The sequence below is a fragment of the Sminthopsis crassicaudata genome, chromosome 4, assembly GCF_048593235.1.
Source record: "Sminthopsis crassicaudata isolate SCR6 chromosome 4, ASM4859323v1, whole genome shotgun sequence".
Lineage (NCBI taxonomy): Eukaryota > Metazoa > Chordata > Mammalia > Dasyuromorphia > Dasyuridae > Sminthopsis > Sminthopsis crassicaudata.
In genome coordinates, this window is record NC_133620.1 from 469,566,894 (window position 1) to 469,588,870 (window position 21,977).

Sequence of the window (21,977 nt, forward strand, 5' to 3'; positions counted from 1 at the left end):
TAAGAGGCCGTGGCAGGTTTGTTGGCCAATAGATCATCTCAATGGATGGGCTAAACCAGGCTGAGGGTCACCACCAGGCCCCAAATCCATCATGAGGTAGGTGGATGTCTACCCCTCTCCCCCAGAAATGTGCAGATGAGAACAAATCATTCCAATAGCCACGATGGTGTCTGGATCTGGATTTGTGGAAATCTTTGTCCAGCATCAGAGACCCCAAGGTCATTCACTGTCTCCTGGGCCATTGCTAGTTAGCCTGACTTTTGTCCTGCCATTGGACTCTGCTGACTCGGGAAGAATGAGTGAGGGTAACAATTTTGTGCGTTTCTGTCTCACTTGCATCCTATTTACACACACACCAGGACATCACCCATGATGCCACTGGTTTTCAAAAACCAAGGACATACCACATTTTGTTCCCAGGTGCTGCACTAAGTCCTTGTTACAGAGATACACAAGAAGGTCACTCCTACTCCCAAAGAGCTGACAATGCACATGTGGTGGATAAACAATTACAGGACCTATAGAAAGGAAGTATAAAGTGACTGGAAGGGCTGGGGGAGAACCTTGAACAACCAGGGGATCCGGATCTACCTCTTGAAACTGAGCCTTGAAGGGGCTTAGGGGACTGAGGAGGCTGAGATGAGATGGAACAACATCCCAAGCAGGAGCAACAAACAGAGGCAAAGGCCAAAGTGGGCCAAAGGAAATAGCAGGAGGGCAGCTAGGTGGCGCAGTGGATAGAGCACCGGCCCTGAATTCAGGAAGACCCGAGTTCAAATCTGATCTCAAAACTTAACACTACCTAGCTGTGTGACCCTGGGCAAGTCACTTAACCCCAATTGCCTCAGCAAAAAAAAAAATAAAAATAAAAATAAAAATAAATTCATCCCAGTGGTTATGACTGTTCAACCAGATGGCCACTCAGGTTGTGGATAAAAAAAAAAAACAAAACAAAAAAAAAAAAAACAAAACAAGGTTAGTTCTGCCCCAAATACAGTTAGCTTCATGGAACCACTGCACGGTCTCTCAAAGCCCTCAGATGGCATCACTTTCACATTGCAAAGCCCCCTCACCCTGGACACCTTGGACTTTTCACACAGGAAGTGCTCTCCCGGTGCAGTTTTTTAGAATCAGCCGCTTCCTTCTGGAATCTCCATTTTCAGAACAGTTCCAAGGCAGACACCTAGCCCCCTCCTGCCTGTTATATAGTATGTGCTTAATAAAGTTCCAAATTACAACCAAGCTCAAGTCTTGGAGAGGAATCTTGAGGAAGGGCCACTAAAGCTGGGCAGCCTCAAAGGCTCTCATCCAACCTCTTATTAAATAAATGAAACTGGAGGCTCAGAGAAAGGAATGAATTTGTCCAAGGTCAGGGAACAAATTACAAAGGCAAAATTTGAATTCAGGATCCCTGACTCCAAATCCAGTATTCCTTTCCATTCACAGGTGTTTTGAGAGCATCTTAAAGAGGAAAGTCATTTCAAAGAAGGGAGAGTAAATGGTCAAATCAGGGAGGGCTTCTTGGAGGAAGCAGTACCAGAACCAGAATTGGGACTTAAGGCCTAGGAGATATCTTTGTTCTTTTCTGAGAGCAGGGCAGGTTCTTTTATTGTGCCTCCCTTGAGTAGGAAATCTAATTTTTAAATGAATTAGAGCAAAATAATGACACGGTTGGCCAGGGCTGGCATTTCCCAGATGGGTATAGGAGTGAAAGAACAGCTCTGGGTCTACAGATTGGGAATGCTGACTCCTGTCGCTCTCCCTCAGAAATCCCTCTCCTGTGGACCAACACATGAGCTGGCCCTAGTTCATTTCTGAGGGGAGCCCAGCCTCCACTGAGAGTGAGACTATACTCTTATACTTTTTAGCTCATTAAACCCCAAACCTGATGGCCCAAGGACAAATTTTTTAAAGTTTAGGTTTAGATCCATATCTAGGATGTCCCCAAAAGGAAGAGATAGAAAAATAAATAACATACCATATGAATCAAGCATGAGACAACTATTTATTTTTCACATACACCAAAGGAACCCTAAATAGAATACACATAGACATACACTTGACAAAACAAACTTGGCTTATAACTAGTATCACAATCTGTGAAGAGACTGGAATCCCCAGACTTTTCCAGGGAAACTCTGGGAATAAATTCCCTAGGATGGCCTCCAGAGACCAATTCAAACTCTCTACTAAAACAGTATCTTGAGTTACAAAGGACCTTGAAAGAGAAAGGACCCAAACTACGGAAACAGGAAGAGGCTTGCCTGAAGTTAAATACACAGGAAGAAAAAAAGATAGGTTAGCCTAGTACTTTAGGTGATAGATAAGTAGAAAAGATGATAAATTTCAAGCTTGGGATCGGATCTCGGGGACCCACTGTGTGACTTTGGGCTCTGGACCCTTTTGTCTCCGGACCCAACCATCTCATCCATAAAATGAAGGGTTCAGATTAGATCAGTTAGTTGATGAGCATTTACTGAGTCCTTTCCAGGTGCCAGACACTGCTAGGCAGCTGTCATATAAAGACGGGAAGAAGTGACATGTTCATACACATACAAAACAATAAATAAATACAGCATTTAGTGAATCAATGTTCTGAGTGAGAGGTCCTCTGCTGATGTGGAATGACATCGTCCATATAACTCGATCTTATAGAGTCGCCTGGGAGCAGCAGAAGATTGTTCTCAATCACCCAGAAGCCACACGTTTCTCACTTTGAGACCCTCTACAGCTGTCACATTGCTTCTCTGTATCTACAAAGTATGGATGTGGGTGTGTTGTTACTACTATTACTACTGCTAGTGCAGCTGTTGCTGTTATTACTACTCCTACTACTGGTGTGCTACTGCTGCTGCTGCTGCTGCTGCTGCTGCTGCTGCTGCTGCTGCTGCTGCTGTTACTACTACTAATACTACTGCTAGTGCTGCTGTTGCTATTATTACTACTACTGCTGCTGCTGCTATTGCTATACTATTACTACTGCTACTGCTGCTGCTGCTACTAATACTACTGCTAGTACTGCTGTTGCTATTATTACTACTCCTACTACTGGTGTACTACTGCTACTGCTGCTGCTGCTATTAATACTACTGCTAGTGCTGCTGTTGCTATTATTACTGCTACTGCTGCTGCTGTTGCTGCTGCTATTGCTATACTATTACTACTGCTACAACTGCTGCTGCTGTTACTGCTACCATTAGATAGACAGCCAGTATTTTAAGGTTTTGCAAATTTTTTTTAGGCCATCTCGTGGATCCTGGCAACAACCCTGTTTGGTGGGAGTTTTACAGACAAGGAAACAGAGGCTAAAAGTTGAGTGATTCACGCAGAGTCATACAGCTAGTTAATGTCTGAGGCAGAAATTGAAGCCAGGGCTTTCCGGCTCCAAATCTCGAGTGCCTCCTAGACGAGGTAAGTACTAAATAATTAGGAAAGGAGGCAGTGGCACTAGTGGAACGTTGAAGGGAGCTGGAGATGCAAGATGTGGATGTTAGAAGGGCATTCCAGGCAGGAGGGATGGCCAGTACAAAGGCAAGGAGGCTGGAGATGACACAGCATGTAATTAAAGAAGCATTTATCCTGCAGAAGTCCCCTCAGAGAGGCCACTTTGGCTGCAAGGTTAGGCAGGTAAAGGAGGAGAGTCATGGATGACCAGCCTGGAAGGTGAACAAGTAACTGTTTGCAAGCTGGAGCCAGGTCTGCGTTCCAGCTTTGCCCTCTGGGGAATCGAGGGGCTTGTTGAACACCTGAAGGACAAGGTCCAAGGTCTCTTGCATCCCTGAGCTGACAATCCCAGAGGCCCTACCCACTGCCCCTGCTGAGCTCCAGGCAGCATTCAGGCCCCTCTCCTCTCCACCAGCAACAGAGGAGGGAAGGAGCAGGACAAGTTGAGTGAAACCCCCTGTACTGCCAGCCCAGCTCGGCCCGCCTGGTCCTCCAGAATTCTGGCTGATGCTTTCAGTCACTGAGCCTAGACCAGATGCCCGGAAGCTCCAGTGGGCTTTTAGGTTCATCTCCCACCTCTTTGTTCGGCACATAGCACGGTGCCTAGCACACAGTAGGCACTTCAGATATGTTTATGGATCAAATGAGAATCTAATTTCCTCATTTGTAAAATGAAGAAACTGCTCCGGATACTGAAAGTGACTTGTCCAGAGTCATCCAAACAGTTAATGTCTGAGGCAGGATTTGCACCCGGAGCATCCAGTTTCAGCCCTCTCTCCACTCCCCGGAGCCCAGTTTGTCTGCCCAAAGGCAGATTGGACAGGACATCTCTAGATGTCAGACTTCTTTCTAGCCCATCCCCCTTTCCCCTGGAGAGATTCAGAGTCACACATGTTCTCTCAGGCTCCATCCCTCAGGAACACCCAGGCCCAGACCTCACTCTGGCAGCCCCGCTGCAAGTGCGAGCCCCAAACAGCTGGGGGGACAGCGCAGGGAAAGGGGGAAACGTGTGTACACATACCCAGGCAGAGTGCTTGTGCAATGAACACGTATGTGTGTTACACGCATGTGTGCACTGATGTTCACGTGTACGAGTTCTGTATTTGCGCACAGTGTGTCTGTATATTGTGAGCAGGTGCGTCCATGTGAAAACGTGTGGCTGTGTCTCGTGTGTTGTGCGTGTGAGCATGCCTCACATTGTGTGAGTACATCAAGGGAAGAAGGGAATTAAAGACCCCAAAGGGCCGAGGCTGCTCCAATTCCAGCTCAATTCAAAGAGCGTTTATTAACCACCCAGACAGCCTGCTCTCTGTGTGGGCCCTGAAAGTAAGACTGGGGTCTTTGCCCTGCCCCCACTCCAACTTGCAATCGAGGCCCACACCTCCCCGAGGTCAAGGTCAAGAATAGGGGACAAAGGACACTAACAGTGCCCAAAGAGCCTCGAGGACTTGTCTGGCTCGGGGCAGCTCCCAAGGGACAGAATCTCATAGCTCCTCTCACCGAGGCATTTCTGCTACATAGGGACAAGGGGAGAGAGCGTATAGCAAAACCCAGCTAGGCGCTGGGCGCTGAGCACTGAGCTGGGCCCTGAGGACTCTGGTTAAAACCAGGCAGCGTCATGGTTGTTCCCGGTGTGTACAATGTTCAAATCCAGTAGTCCAAGGGATCGCAGGCCTCAGACATTGACGAGGAGGCATCGGGAAAGGAAGCCGGAGACAGAAGTAGCCACAGCCTGGGCAAAGGCCCGGAGTCCAGAGATGAGTGATGGCTGGGGCCTGGCAAGAAGACCCATCTGCCTGGAATGCATTGTCCAAGAAAGGGAGGAAAGTGTGGTTCGCCTGGGCAGATAGCTGGTTATTTTGGGAAGGACTTAATCCCAGGCAAAGGGCTATTTTATCTAAGAGGTGATAGGGAGTCAGAAAAGCTTCTTACTTTGAACAATGTCATGGTCTAGTTCGAATTCGTATCTGACAGACTTTCCCCTATTACACAAGGCCGCCTTACCAAAGCATTTTCACACATCTATCATCTCCTTCCATCCCTGGGACAATCCTGGGAGGCTTCAGCCCATTTTACAGATGAGGACATAGAAACCCAGGGAAGCTAGATTGTTTGCCCCAAATCATACAAGGAGCTACAGAGGAGATCTAGATTGATTAGACTCTGGGTCTTAGGAATCCCAGCCTCAGGACCCTGAAGGTGGGGGTGGGGGGTGCTGGATGGTAAAGCTGGAAGCTCCAGCACAGCATGTGGTCCTCTAAGATCAGATGCTCCTCCCTCTCCAGTTCACCTCAGGGTTGGTGGCTGCGGCAGCTCTGCCATCTACACTTGCTAAGCATTGGATGTCTGTACTGAATCTTGGAGCTTGTAGGATTTAGACAAAGAGGAGATAGTCTGAACGGACGCCTCCTGGAATTCCTTTGCCACAAAGTAATAGCAGACGGCGTCCAGGCAGCAGTTGGCATTGGCCATCTGGGATGTTATAAAGACAGCAGTCCTCCAGATCCGTTTGCTGGAACAAGTCTCCATTGGCAACACGTACCGGACGCTCAAGGTCACATACAAGGGCAGGAAGCAGGCCAGGAAGACCAGCAGGTTGGTACTGATGATCCAGATGACCTTCTGGATGACCTTCTTCTCGTGGGCATCCGTCTTCTTCTTCCTCACCAGGTTCACGATCACCTGGATCGAACAGAAAATGAGGATGCTCATGGGGATGAAGAAGGCGAGCACGGAGAATATGGCCAGGTTGGACGGTTTGTGCTTCTCGTTGTAAAAACAGAAGTTGCCCTCGTGGATCTCCTTGGCCCCGCGGGTGACCGTGAAGATGATGACCAGAACCCAGAGCAAGGCGCAGATGCCGACGGAGCGGCCCGGGGACCTCAGCCTCTTGGCCTGCATGGGGAAGCGGATGGCCACGTAGCGGTCCATGGCGATTATGGTGATGATGCTGATGCTCATGTACCTGTTCATCAGGTAGATGCTCTGGGACACCTGGCACAGGATGGTGTCCTTTTCCTTGATGTCTCTTTGGGAGTAGAGCATGATGGGAAGGGCACACAGCAGGCAGAGATCCGCCACGGCCAGGTTGGTCATGTAAATGACTGTCTCCGTCCATTTTTTTCTCATGCGGCAGCAGAACACCCACAGGGCCAAGGAATTGAACACGATGCCCAGTATCAGCAGGATGATCATGTATACAGTCTTTATCTTCTGTAAATGGCTGTTGTCATCATGGGGACATTTCTCAGTGTCATTCATCCTAAACCGTTTCTGTGAGGAAGAACAATTCAGTCAATACTCTGTGAAGAAGGGGTCGCTACCTGATTGCCAAAACTCATTTGTTCCTGAGATTTGTCGCTCCCAGCCCATCCCTTCCTGCCTCCCCTCCTTCATCCAGCTCATTGGCCACACGGAAGGCAAAACTCCCAGCACGTGCTCCTCTTGAATCAAAATGACTTCATTTACCTTAATTGACTTCAGTCATAATCAAGTGAGCAATTGTTGGGGGGCTACCATGTACTGGATACTTTCCGGGGTGCTGGGTGCAAGTTGGAGCTATCTCTAAAGAAAGGCAAAGGGGAGAGATGAGGATGGGGGAGAAGTCTGGGCAAAGGCATGGAGATATATTTGAGCAGCAGCAAGGGGCCTCATTTATCTAGAGTTTAAAGTTCGTTGTGTGTGAGGGTGTCGATCCTGTACGGATGCCTTGGAAAGGTCGGTAAGAGCCAAATTGTGAAGAAAAAATCTGCTGGAGCTGGACAGGAGTGGGGAGCCCCCAAGTCTTCTTCAGCAGGAGAGCCTTACTATGACTTACTAGCCTTAATCTGACTCGGGCAGCTGTGTTATTAAGAGTGTGAGAAGGGTGAATCAGAGACCAATTAGGAGTCACTGTAATAGTCCCAGTGAAGAATGATTTAATGTCATGTGGGCAGAAGAAAAAAGATGGTGAGAAGGGAACCTGAGATATGGGGAGGGGAAGAGGATGAATGAGAGAGGAGTTGAGAGGAAAAGCTATAAAAGGGCTCATACTTATCTAGCCCACACGGTATCCCAGACACTGGGCTAAGTATTTTACAATTATCTCATTTAATCCTCACAAAACCCCTGGATGCTGTTCTTATCACCATTGAAAGGATGAGGAAACAGGAAAACAGAGGAGAAGTGACTTGCTCAGGATCACACACCTAATAAATGTCTGAGACTAGATGGAAACTCTTCTTCCCACTCCCAGGCCCACCGGCACCCAGCCGTCTCCCAGGTCACAAGCCTGGGTACCTGGATAGACCTTGGGAAGGTAGGAGAAGGGTTAATATGGGAGAGTCTAGTTCTGAGAGTACATGGGACCTCCAGATGGAAAGGTCCAGCCAGCCCAGTTGAGGGGAGCCTGGAGCTCAGGTGAGAGCTCCTGGGAGACACCGGGGTGGGTATCTCCACTTGCATGGAGCTGATCAGCCACCCATGGAGCTGATGAAATCCTTATAAGAGAGAGTCCAGGACAGAGCCCTGAGTGACCTCTACAGAGGAAGCAGGAAGTAAATAATGATTTTTGCAAAAGAGACTGAGAAGGAATGATCAGAGGGGTAGGCAGGGGAGCCAGGACAAGACCAGGCCATAAAAACCTGAGAAGAGAAGAATGCAAAAGGAGAGGGTGATTCCTAATACCAAATGCCACAGAGAGACCAAGGGGAACTGACCAAGGTGCACTGGGGTTTCTCTTTGAAGGTCAGGGAGTGGTGGGGCCAGCCGGGTAGCCAGGTAGCAAGTGCCTATGGAGAAGGGCGGTGAAGACGGCTTTGTCTGAGAGTGTGGCTCGGAGAGGGGAGGATAAAGAGTGGTTGATATTTAAGTTACTTGAGAACAATGCTGCCAAGGATGGCACAGTGGGTATAGTACCAGCCCTGGAGTCATGAGGACTGGATTCAAATCCAGCCTCAGACACTTAGCACTTACTAACTGGGTGACCTGGGCACTTAACCCCCCCCCCAAAAAAAAAAAAGTGGTTTGGGGCAATAGGATAAGAAGAGCAAGGAGCTATTGAGAATTAGGGAGAGAAGAAATAGATTAGAGGAACAGAGGATAGGCTACCTCTCAGACCTGTGGAGGAGGAAGGAATTTATGACCAGAGGAGAACTAGAGATCATTATTGATCACAAAATAGAAGATTTTCATTACATCAAACTAAAAAGTTTCTGCACAAACAAAACTAATGCAAACAAGATTAGAAGGGAAGTAACAAATTGGGAAAAAATTTTACAGTTAAAGGTTCTGATAAAGGTCTCATTTCCAAAATATATAGAGAACTGACCCTAATTTATAAGAAATCAAACCATTCTCCAATTGATAAATGGTCAAAGGATATGAACAGACAATTCTCAGATGATGAAATTGAAACTATATCCAGTCATATGAAAGTGTTCCAAATCACTACTGATCAGAGAAATGCAAATTAAGACCACTCTGAGATACCACTACACACCTGTCAGATTGGCTAAGATGACAGGAACAAATAATGATGAATGTTGGAGGGGATGTGGGAAAACTGGGACACTGATACATTGTTGGTGGAGTTGTGAAAAAATCCAACCATTCTGGAGAGCAATCTGGAATTATGCCCAAAAAGTTATCAAACTGTGCATACCCTTTGATCCAGCAGCGTTACTACTGGGCTTATATCCCAAAGAAATACTAAAGAGCAGAAAGAGACCTGTATGTGCCAAAATGTTTGTGGCAGCTCTTTTTGTTGTAGCTAGAAACTGGAAGATGAATGGATGTCCATCAATTGGAGAATGGTTGGGTAAATTGTGGTATATGAAGGTTATGGAATATTATTGTTCTGTAAGAAATGACCAGCAGGAGGAATACAGAGAGGCTTGGAGAGACATCAACTGATGCTGAGTGAAATGAGCAGAACCAGGAGATCATTATACACTTCAACAATGATATTATATGAGGATGTATTCTGAGGGAAGTGGATATCTTCAACATAGAGAAGAGCTAATCCAATTCCAATTGATCAATGATGAACAGAAACAACTACACCCAGAGAAGGAACACTGGGAATTGACTGTAAACTGTTAGCACTACTGTCTATCTACCCAGGTTACTTATACCTTCAGTTAACGTGTAACAAGAAAATTGGATTTACACACATATATCGTATCTAGCTTATACTGTAACACATGTAAAATGTATGGGATTGCCTGTCATCTAGGGGAGGGAGTACAGGGAGGGAGGGGAAATTTTGGAAAAACGAATACAAGGGATAATGTTATAAAAAAATTACTCATGCATATACACTGTCAAAAATTTATAATTATAAAAATTAATAAAAAATTAAATTAAAAAAAAAGAGGGAATTAGAGAGAGAGGAAGGATAATGGCAAGGGCAGGCTCATGGAGAAGACTGGAGGAAAAGGAATCAAGAGGCCTGGAGGGCTATTGGCTCAAAAGCTGCCTCATCCTCCAAAACTGGGGCAAAGACAAAATGGAGAATATCACCCCACTCACATTGAGCATCACAGAATTTCGAGCTAGAAGAGACCTTGGCAGCCATCTTGTCCAACCCATTGACCAAATGAATCCTGTCTCTAATATCCCTGACAAGTAATCTCTCCTGGAGGTGGGGGCTCCCGCCACCTTCCCAGGCAGTGCCTCCTAGTCAACCGAAATTGTATTCTTTGTAACTCCCTTTCCTCCCCCACTCCTAGTTCTGCCTCCTGAATCTGAGCAGGACAAGTCAAGGCCCATCTACACAATCCTTTTCCTCTGACTGATAGATGAGCTCCAGGCATTCAAGGAGGGACTAAACGAGAGAGAGAGAGAGAGAGAGAGAGAGAGAGAGAGAGAGAGAGAGAGAGAGAGAGAGAGAGAGAGAGAGAGACAGAGAGAGACAGAAAGAGATAGAGAGAGACAAACAGAGACAGAGAGACAGAGACAGATATATTTTTGGATACAGCCAATGTGGGAGTCTGTCTTACTTGATCATATTTGTTACAATGGTTCTGTTTTGGTGAATGAGATGGGAGGGAATAGTGGGATAGCAGTAGGGTGATATGCCCCACCCCCAAAAAGAAAAAAAGCAAAGAAACAAAAGAGAGTCATTGAAAGATTTTTGAAAAGCCAGAAAGAATCAAAGACAAGCAGGGTAGTTTCTGCTGAACATGAATTACGTGACTGAATATTGAGTTTGAGTGTTACATATTGTGCTGCTTATAAACTTGAAAGGAAATGGAGGCAGGGCATTAAAGAAATTTGTGGGTGAATGTACAATCCTCATGTTTCTGTTCTACTTTGTATGTAAAAATGCTCTCTTTACTTGCCATTCGTTAAAATCAGAATGAAAAATTTAAGAAATTGATGGTCTGAGGGTTTGAACAAAGTTCTCAAAAGAGCAGTAAACCATGAACAACCATTTGAAAAAATCCTCCAAATCACTAGTAAGAGAAATGAAAATCTAAACATCCTTGGGACCTCAACTCCTGCCCAGCAAATAGACAAATGTGACAGGAATCTGGAATTAAATAAACAAATAAACTCACCCCTAATAGCCACCCCCTTTGTCCCAGAGATTCCATCTATTGCTAAGCAGATATAAATGTACACATATGTAAATACCCTATGTATGTATGTATGTAAACATGCACATATCAACAAGGTCATTGACAGAAAGAATAGGTCCACAAATACTGGAACCTATATCACAGCGCTCTTTGGGGTAGAAGAGAACTGGAAAAGCCCATCAGTTAGGGAATGGCTAAGCAAACTGAATGTAATGGAATATTACTGAGCATTAGAACGGCAAATCTCATGGCCTCAGAGCGAGAAGAAATTGGGTTCAAATCTTACTTCTGACACTCTCTGACTTCTAAAACCTGAAGATGCCAATCTGCTTTGGTGGGGGGAGTTTCCTGCACCAATTAAATCACAGGGCTAACCCCCTCCTCCCATTTCTAGAATTTATGGAGCCCCGAAACACTTGACAGATATTTCATTTGCTAGAGAGCTCTGTGAAGTAGCTCTTATTGTGATTGTGCATGAAGAAATTAAGTGAAGGAGAGAGATTTCCCTAGATCATACGCATGGACAATGTCTAATGGAGGCCTTAAACTCAGCTCTTACCTGACTTCCTGGCAGTAAGTGACATAAGTAACAGTCCAGAGCTTCGCAAGGATTAATTACTTTGGGATCCCGGCTTGCTCAGAGATGCAGGCTCACCACTCCCTCATAACCAAGCTTGAGAACAGGACGTATTGACCTCTCACTGACCTTAGTGGGATCTAAGAAATGCTACTACCACAAGATGCAATAAATCTGGAAGCCACCTAGGGGGACATGGAGCATCAGGAAAATGTGTTTAATAGAAATTCACATCACCTTGCCGATGGATGCAGGGAACAGGAACAAAGTATCAGGGACCAGATACTTTGTGACTCCCTGGGGGATAAACATTGTTACTGCTAGTAACTGTTTCAGGTTAATATCTAGCTAGAATGTAACCATGGGATATACTAAGTAACTTAGAGACGTCTGGGTTATTGCTACAGAGTATATAAACTCTACTTTCAGATCAATAACCAGACCCCCAGCCGGAGCCATACTTTCTCTTCCAGTAAGGCCCTTGAGCTGATCTCTACTTCAAGTATAGCAAGTATAACTGCCTCCAGGAAGAGGCTTTCTTTGTCTCTTTTGCTCTATCATCTGTTTTACAGACAAGGAAACTCAAAGGAGTAGTTTCCAGGATGGAAGTGCTGGGTATTTACTTCTGAGTCCTGAGATATCCTCCTCCCCAGCCAGGATACATTAGAACCCAGAGAGGAGAAAGTATGCAGGAGGAAATGGTGGTCCATAGACCACCATGATCATTATGTCTGGGAAGAGATTGAGAAGGATGACAGCTGCCTTGCAAGGGTGCCCAGAGAGGGTCAAGCCCTCTAACTCCAGCCAAAGTGGGTCCTTTTCCAGAAAGTGCCTAACACTGAGTCAATTGTTCCTTTGATACATCATTGGTTCCCTTCCATCCCATAATTCTGTTCTACTGACTTCTGTGTCTACACAGGACTCTATCCTTTCCATTTTCCCACACTGCCAAAGGGGACAAGGATCTTAACTAGAGTCATGGCTCTGAAGCTGAAAGGGACCTCCAAGGTCCAAACAAAGAGCCCTGCCCTGTCCACCTCTCACCAAACTGATTCTGAGCTATTAAAAATACTCTTAGAATCCAACCATTTAGCCACTTTATAATCCTTTTACTAACCATCTCTAGTCCATGGAGATTATATAGTAAAAATGTATTAATTTTACAGATGAGGAAATTAGGTCTCAGTTATGTGCTCCACCCAAAGTCACAGAGCTGGGACTTGACTTTGAGTCCCCTGGCTTTGGATGCAGGGTTCTAGTTTAACACATCCCTGAGTCAGTTTCCAGAAAATATCATACATCAGGCCAAAGGGCTCCTCCCCTTCTAACTCATGCAGAGAAGAGGAGAAGTTGGCAAAGGATGGCCCTCCCCCTCCTCAACAGGGCCCTTCCTGATGCTCACAGAAATGCCCAGGACTTTCCTTGATGGGAAGTGAGATCAGGGCAGTCTGGAGTCCCCCAAGAGAACAAAAAGACCTTCCTAATACCAGGTTGTATCTGAGTGTGAACCCCCTGTCTGGGAGGGGACTCTGGATACAGCAAACTGCTTCCTCCCCTCTCCTCTCTAGCCCAAAGATCCCTGAACCTCAGATGTTCTATCCAGCTTCTCCTGGGATGTGAATTTCTTGGAGATTCCCATCTGGGATCATTACTTTTATGTTGGAAGGACCACATGGGTCACCTGGGCTAAACTCCGTCCTTTACAGGGGAAGAAATTGAGGAGTTAAGTGACTTACCCAGAATCACATGAGCAAGGATTTGAACCCAGGTCCCCTGAAAACTAGTCCTGCCTCTACACTTTCTATTGTGATGTTTGACTCCTTTACCTCCCACCACCATCTCCAAGGAAAAATCACTTAAAGGATAATATAGTAACGGGAGGAAGATTGTTACTTCTGACACATATTGGTTGTGTGACTCTGGCCTAGTCACATACCTTCTCAGGACCCTAGGCAGTCTCTAAGATTAGATCTTAGAGAAGACTTGCCCATTAGCAGAAGGAGCTTCCACACAGGGAATTCCAAATGACCCAGAAATCTCACAGGCCGGGGCCATAAAGATAAGACACCCTTGAGATCTTCTCCTTAGCCTGGACTCAGTGCCCACTTCCTCTAACCTCATTCCCCCTGCTCCCTCTTCAATCCTATCTTCCCTCTCCAGTTTCATCCTATCCTGAGCAGGAGGCCCACCTTGAGAGCAAGCTGTCAGCTTCTTGGTTGAGAGCGGGGGGTCACTAGGCTGACAGCTTAGTTATCTGCAGATCTGTGTGGGTACTGCCAACTGGCCTGGCCCCTGAGCTCTGGCTCAAAGGGAAAGTTCGAGCCTGGGGGTCTCACCTGTGGCTGGGCCCCGGATGTCCCTCCTCGTCTGGCCGAGGGGATCTGCTCCTTAGTCTCTGAGCTCCTCAGATGGGATGCCTTCCAGTGTGCACAGCTGCTTCTGCCTTCTCTCCCACCCTCCTTGCTTCTGCTCCAGCTCTACACTTCCCCCCCACTTTCCACCACTCCCTTTCCCTGGGGGCACCTCCAGCAAGGCTAAATCATACTCAGCTTTCCTGACTTGCTCAATTCCATTTCTTCAGTTATTTGTCATCAATTTCCTATTGAATTCCTATTGGCCTTTCTTAACTGGACAGCTAAGTAGTACTTAAACTCCAAACAGAGCCCATGAGCTTTCCCTGAAATTGAATCCTCTGTTTTTAAAATTAAAGCTTTTATTTACAAAGTATATGCATGGATAATTTTTCACCATTGACCCTTGCAAAACCTTGTGTTCCAAATTTTCCCTCCTTCCCTCCACCCCCTCCCCTAGATGGCTAGTAATCTAATATATGTTGTACGTGGTAAAAAATTATGTTAAATCCAATATAGGTATGCATTTTTATACAATTATTTTGCTGCACAAGAAAAATCAGATCAAAAAGAGAAAAAATGAGAAAGAAAACAAAAATGCAAGTGAACAACAACAGAAAGAGTGAAGATGCTATGTTGTGGTCCACCCTCAGTTCCCACAGTCCTCTCTCTGGGTGCAGATGGCTCTCTCCATCACAAGATCATTGGAACTGGCATCCGTCATCTCATTGTTGAGAAGAGCCCCGTCCATCAGAATGATCATCGTATAATTGCTATGATAATGATCTCCTAGTTCTACTCACTTCATTCAGTGTCAATTCATGTAAATGTCTCCAGATCTCTCTGAAATCCTCCTGCTGATCATTTTTTATAGAACAATAGTATTCCATAACATTCATATCCCATCACTTATTCAGCCATTCCCCACTGATGGGCAGCCACTCAGTTTCCAGTTCCTTGCCACTACAAAAAGGGCTGCTACATACGTTTTTGCATATATGGGTCCCTTTCCCTCCTTTAATTTAACCCTCTTTTTAACTGATACCCAGGGTACCACCATTTTCCCATTTCCTTGATCCACCATCTGCATCATAGTCAGTTACTCTTACTCCCTCATCCCACAGATCCAATTAGTTGCCAAATCTTGTCTACCCACTCAACCCCTCTGATTTATATCCCATCCTCACAACACCATCCCCTGATCCAGATCATCCTCACTTTCTGCCTGGATGATTGCGGTAGCCTCCTAGCCAGCCTTCCTGCCTCAAGTCTTTCCCCCTTCTATACAAAGTGACTTTTCCAAAGCACAGATCTGACAAAGTCATTCCTCTTCTTCAATAACCCTCAGTGGTTTCTTATTACTTCCAGGATTAATTATAAATGTCTTCTCGGGGCAGCTAGGTGGTGCAGTGGATAGAGCACCAGCTTTGAATTCAGGAGGACCTGAGTTCAAATCTGGTCTCAGACACTTAAGACTTCCTAGCTGTGTGACCCTGGGCAAGTCACTTAACCCCAGCCTCAGGGGGGAAAAAATGTCTTCTCACCTCTTCCTAATTCTCCAGTCTCTGCTCAAAATTCTCAAAGGTACAGCCACACAAGCATCCTTACCAGTGGCTTCTCATACACAACTCTCTTTCCCATCTGCCTTTGCTCTGGATATTCCTCATGCTTGAAATGCTTCCCATTTAATCCCTTTCCTCTTGGATTCCTTTTTTCCCTCAAAACTTCTCTTCCTGCTTCTTCCCTGACAAAGCTACATTGTATACTTTTGAAACCCCATCCTGATTATTTATTGTATTTTATAGAGCTTTTCACCAAGAATAAACAAAGCAAACAAAAAAAATGTTCATTTCAGAGGGAACTAGCCCAAATGGAATTCTAGAATGATCTCAGGCATTAACGGTTGTATTTATTTTTGTAGTTTTATCATAAAGGGCACAATTATCTGGTTCTTAGATGAATTATGGCTCCAAGATGGAGGACGGGGCTGGGGCAAAAGGCTAGAAGAGAGCTTTTACTTCTTTGATTGTTCTAGGGCTCAGTCTTTGAGGTCTCTTCTGAAATATAAGCATATCTGGCTTCCCATAGTTCCATGATCTTATGGAAGCACAGTGTTACTAAAAACAAAGTTGGGGGGCACTTAATCTCGAAGAATGATGTTACCAATCATATAGTAAGCAGATTGGTGATGAATTGTATTTGTTTTATTTTACATGTATCATGGGTCTCCCTATTTATAAGTATGTTTTCTGCCCTATTAGAATGTAAGCTCCCTGAGGGCAAGAATGGTCTCCCTTTTGTCTTTGTAACCCCAGTATGCAACACAGTAACTGGTACATACTAAGTACTCAATACATTTGTATGTTAATTGATGGCCTGAAAATTCTCTGGCCAGTCCTCCTCAGCTGTCCAGAAGATAGCAAGCTTTCCAGAGTTGTGCAGTTGAGTCAGTCAGTGAACAAGCGTTGATTAAGCAACGACTATGTAAAAAGATTGCCATATTTGAGTGAGACGTCTTGGCTTCCATTCCCAGTCCAGTTATTTACAATCCACATCACCTTGGGCAAGTTCACCATCAATGGTGAGCACGAGATGGCTAAAGCTCTAACAAAGGTCTCCAAGAAAGCGTGATCAGACAGGCATGGGGAACCCCAAGTCCAGATCATGTCTTGAGCCTGAGGCTCAAAATCATTGTTGTTTCATCAACCATAAATACTTAGTAAGTTCTTATTATGGTGGGCCTTGATCTAGGAGACAGTTGGAGAAGGGAGAAGAAGATTGCATCCTAAGAAAAAGGCATCAGGAAGATTTCAGGGGTCCTTCTAGGTCAGAACTGAATTCCAAATTCAGTTCTAGGGTTGACTTGGAAGGGGATCTTGACCAAATCCCATGTTCACTCCACCAACACTGAATGGACACCCATCCAGGGATGTCCAGAACACTGCCAGAGCCTCGGAAAGATCAAAAAGACAGACTCTATAGAGCTGGAATCCTCTTCTTGTTTTGATCCAATAAGGCCCAACATATCATGTTAACATTTGATAAAAAGGCTAAGGATTATGCTTCCACTCCCCCTGAACTTCAAACCCATCCTGATGTATTTCATTTGTCTCACAGCCTCCCCAGAAACTTTCTAGGTGATTCCAACAGTTGGATTGTGGGCCAAGTCTCCAGTTTCCATCAGGCTGCTCTGGAATACACGTCCAGGACCCCTGAGCAGCTTCATTTCAAGGCATCTTATCTAACATGTATAAGACTGCCTGCCATCTAGGGGAAGGGGTGGAGGGAAGGAAGGGAAAAATTGGAACAGATGTGAGTGCAAGGGATAATGTAAAAAATTACCCATGCATATATACTGTCAAAAAAAGTTATAATTATATTTAAAAATATAAAAAAAAACATTTCAGGGCATCTTCCTTTCTTTGCCAGGTGGCCATGAAAAAAATACAAACAAAAAGGGGAGAAAGATGCCCTGTTTGGTTCTTTTTGGTCCCTTCGCTCTGCATATACTGAAGTTACTGCCCAGCCATTAAAACTGGAGGACAAAAATCCAAAGGAACAGAAGAAGAAACAAACAGACTTTCCGTTTAGATGGAACCAATTAGCTGCTATTAGTGGAGATTCTGAACTCTCTAATTCCATAAAACCAGGTCCATTACTTCCCTTTGGGAATATTTTCTATGCTGAACAATTAGGAAAATGAGAGATTAAATTCTGATCTGATTTAAATCACTCTGAATTCCCCCTTTCCTGTCAGGTCTCTGTTGTTGACATTCAGAGTTCTGGATGTACTATGAACTCTAGGTACAGCTAATCCTTTCTCCTCTTAGCCTGGATCAGACAGAAAAAGCCAAAATGGGGTTTCTCCTTTGAGCCCGGACGTCTCCCATCAGCTGCATTTCAATTCACCTTTCTGGATCTAAGAGCTAGCAGCCAGCCTACAACCTTCGGTAATGATTTCAGGACATCTCAGCAACTAGTCTAGTGTTCTGCCCGCAACTGCCCACAAAACTGAGAACATGGACTCCTGGATCCTCTCCATCCCTACAATTGACACCAGACCATTCATCAAACAGACGCTTTTGTGCATCGTCAAATCTTTTGGTTTGGAGGAATCTCTTCCGGTCTCCCAAGCAAGCCAGGAAACTCCCTTGTCCCTGTCTGCTTATTTTGCCCAAATCATTGTAGTTTCATCAACCATAAATACTTGGTAAATTCTTACTATGGTGGGCCTTGAGCTAGGAGACAGTTGGAGAAGGGAGAAGAAGATTTCATCCTAAGTACTCTTCTTAAAAATTATTAAAATTATTTTTAAAAATTACACCCAGAGAAGGAACACTGGGAATTGAGTGTAAACTGTTTGCACTATTGTCGTTCTACCCAGGTTATTTTTACCTTTGGAATCCAATTCTTACCATGCAACAAGAAATTTAGTTTGACACACATATATTGTATCTAGGATACACGGTAATACATTTAACATGTATGGGATTGCCTGTCAAATAGGGGAGGGAATAGAGGGAGGGAGGGGAAAATTTGAAAAAGAAGTGAATACAAGGGATAATGTTGTAAAAAATAAAAATTACCCATGCATATGTACTGTCAAAAATTATAATTATAAAATTAATTTAAAAATTTTAAAAAATTAAAAAAGAAAGACATGATACCTAGGAGGAAACCAGAAAAAAAATTATTTTCAGGTCCAAATTCTCTCTTTCTCTCTAACCACCCCCATCCATAGAGAAGGCAAGAAATACGATCTCCATTATACATATGAAGTCATCCAAAACAATTCCACATTAGCCACGTTGCGGGGGAAGGGGGAAGGGAAACCAAGAAAAATAAAGGGAAAATGCATCAATATGCCTTCTGAGTATTAGTTCTCTCTCTGGAGATGGAGAGCATTTTTCATCATAAATCCTCTGGAATTTTTGTGAATTCTTCTATTGATTAGAGGAGCTAACTCACATCTGGATATTATTAGCATTGTCATTACCATATTGCTGTTGCTGAATACAATGTTCTCCTGGTCCTACTCACTTCTTTTTTACATCATTTCATATAAATCTTCCCAGATTCTTCTGAAAGCATCCCCCTCTTTGTTTCTTACAACACAATAGTATTCCCTTACATTTGTATACTACCACTTGTTCAACCATTACCCGATGGATGGACATTCGCTCAGTTTCCAATTCTTTGCTTCCACAAAAAGAGTTGTCAAGCCTCCTTTAGCAGTAGCTTGGCTTAAGCAATGCCTGTGGCCCTCAGCTCGGGCCCAGACCTAAAATGTGGTGGCGGTGAAGAAAAACCATCCAAAGCATTTGTTAGAAGTCTGGAAGTTTCTTGGTATTCTCCCCATTCTGATGTGCAACCCATAGGCCAAGAGATGGATGTCCTGGATGGGCAGAAACCTTTCCCCAAAGACTGTAGGAGGGGGTAGGCTGCATTCTGTAGGTGAGGTAGAGAATCCCTACTCCACTTGAGGGGAGCTCCCGTTGTCAGGATGGTTCTCCTGATAGCCAGCCTAGAGCTTCCTCTCCACCGCTTCTGCCTGCGGCTCCTGGTTCTCATTTCAGAGGAATTTTGCCAGCCTTTATCATTTCTAAAACAATGTCTGGTTTCCCTCTCTCAAATCAACCCGGAAAAGATTCCTCTCTTGATATAATTAAGTGATAGCTTTTCAAGGACAAGGAAGAGTAGTAACCTTCTTCCCGATAGCCTAAAGGGAGTAGAACTGTGATGTACCTAAGAAAAGAAAAAGATCTTTTGAGGAGCTATCTTGGTCATAAAGGGATTGAGTGGTTTTAGGGAAATGATTCTTCAGAGTTGGGCCCCAAAGAGTAAGAGATTATTCTTCTTCTTGATGAAGTTAACTTGGACCTGTGTAATTGTTTCATTGTGACATGAAAATTTTGTTCAAAATGTCTTTTAATGTTACTTCAAAATAGTCGTGTATTAGAAAGACATGTCTGATGGAACCAAGGAAAATGCCAATTTGACCATGTCTGTCTCAAAAAAAAAAAGTGGTATTTGGATCTAGAATAATGATTAATAAATGAAAAAAATTGTTTCTGGCAGACTTGTCCTTTCAACATAGGTTAAAGTAGGAATATTTTTTCTTTGATACTGTGATCTCCTCTTCATGTTTGAATTGGCTGTATTTCAGGCAATGAGCAATAACTCTTAGCTGAAAGTTCATACGATTAAGAGCTAAAAGAATTCTTAGAAAGAGCTATAACTAAGCCAGTACAGCCAGGGCTTTGTCTCAAGGTGTCAAAATTTAGTCAGCACTTACAGCCAGCCATAAAAACATTTTAGTATAGCACTTGATTACCAAGAAAAATTGACGCACTCTCTCTTTCCATCTCACTCCTGTGCTTAAAGAACTCACTGGTCCCAGGATCAGGTTTTTCCTGTTTCTCTTCACCATCACATCTGCTGCAAAAATGGATTTTATTTTTAGAAAGTTGGTGAGGATATTCTTTTTGCTATATATCCTTGACATGTTTTTTTGTGAAGCTTGTTCTGAGCGCAAAAAAACAAAAAACAAAAAACAAAAAAACAAACAAAAAAAAAAAAAACTAGGCAGCATGGCTTAGTGGGTAGGGCATTAAGTGGGAGCAAATTTCACCCAGACTTTTGCTAAATATAAATTCATACTGAGCAAGTCACCTAACTAACCTGTTTCCTAATCTGGGATGAGCACTTGAACTCCATAACCTCCAAGGCCCCATCCAGTCCTAAATTCATGCTTTTATGCTAGTCATAACCTGAAAAGTCACCCTTTCCTTTTTAAGCAATGAAGAAGTTAAGGATCCAAGAAGTTAAAAAAAATCACTGGACTTGCCTACTGGAGTTTTTTGTTTTTTGTTTTTTTAATTAAAGCTTTTTATTTACAAAGCACATGCATGGGTAATTTTTCCAACATTGAGCCTAATGGAGTTTTATTGAGCATTAGGACCTACCCAGCTGAGTATGGGAGAGCATTATGAGGCAGGGCTGTCCAGAGAGAGATGTAACCTGACCTTAAAATGACTCCATTGCTATCTTCAACATAGAGAAGATCTAATTCAGTTCCATTTGATCAATGATGGACAAAATCAGCTACACCAGAGAAGGAACACTGGGAATTGAGTGTAAACTGTTTGCACTCTTGTCTTTCTACCCAGATTACTTATCCCTTCGGAATCCAATTCTTAGTGTGCAACAAGAAATTCGGTTCTACACACATATATTGTATCTAGGATATACTGTAACACATTTAACATGTATGGGATTGCCTGCCATCTAGGGGAGTGGGTAGAGGGAGGGGGGGAATTCAGAAAAGAAGTGAGTACAAGGGATAATGTTGTAAAAAAAAAAATTACCATGCATAGGTACTGTCAAAAAAATTATAATTATAAAATTAATTTTTTAAAAAATGACTCCATTGCTTTCTTTCCTGGATTCAGGACCCCAGGCTCTGAAAGGGGGTTTTCAACATTCAGCATTAGAGCAGGAAATGTTGGCATTCCAGTGGTCCTTAGTGCCCTTGGGGAGGGGGCCAATGCTAGGGGAGTGGGGGGCCTTTCTTCCTATCCCTTCTTCCATTCTCCCTGACTCCTTCTTGTATTTCCTTGGAGGGGATGACAAAGCGGTTTCTGTTCTGTCATAATCTTGCGGTAGTGGGACTGGGTTCAATTTCCCAAAAGGATGGCCCTCTGTGGCCACAGCCTGAAGATTTCAGCAGCCTGCCATTCCAGCTCTAAAATCAATCCTTTTCATTAGTCATGCATCTCCCCAAATGATTAGTCTCTGAGGTCACTTCTCTTCCTCTTTCCCTCTGGCCACAAAGTCTGTCTAGAGAAGCACGGGGAGGAGAAGAAGATAACAGAGGGAGGCAGGAGTGCACAGGGCCCTCCCCACAAGGCACTGGTGAATCTGATGACCATACTTAGTTCTGGAAAAAGATTATCTGGTCATACCTCCTCACTTTACAGATAAGGAAACTGAGGCCCACAGAGGTAGCTAGCTTGCTTGTCACCTTCTCTGCACCATCTAGAC

General features: G+C 44.2%; 1 protein-coding gene across 2 annotated transcripts in view; it reads right to left on the minus strand.

Moving 5' to 3' along the window:
* Window positions 1-1,986: 1,986 nt before the first annotated feature.
* The window catches only part of LOC141540348 (G-protein coupled receptor 35-like), a 39,510-nt gene continuing 19,519 nt past the window's right edge, over window positions 1,987-21,977 (minus strand). The window contains exons 1-2 of one of the 2 annotated variants that reach the window (XM_074264268.1): window positions 13,920-14,022; window positions 1,987-6,717 (exon numbers count right to left, since the gene is read on the minus strand). In XM_074264268.1, coding sequence (XP_074120369.1) covers window positions 5,776-6,705 — 930 coding nt within the window. In that variant the 5' untranslated portion in view covers window positions 6,706-6,717; window positions 13,920-14,022 and the 3' untranslated portion in view covers window positions 1,987-5,775. Of the gene's footprint in view, window positions 6,718-13,919; window positions 14,023-21,977 lie in introns of those variants that run through there. The other variant, XM_074264267.1, reaches the window with a different exon arrangement.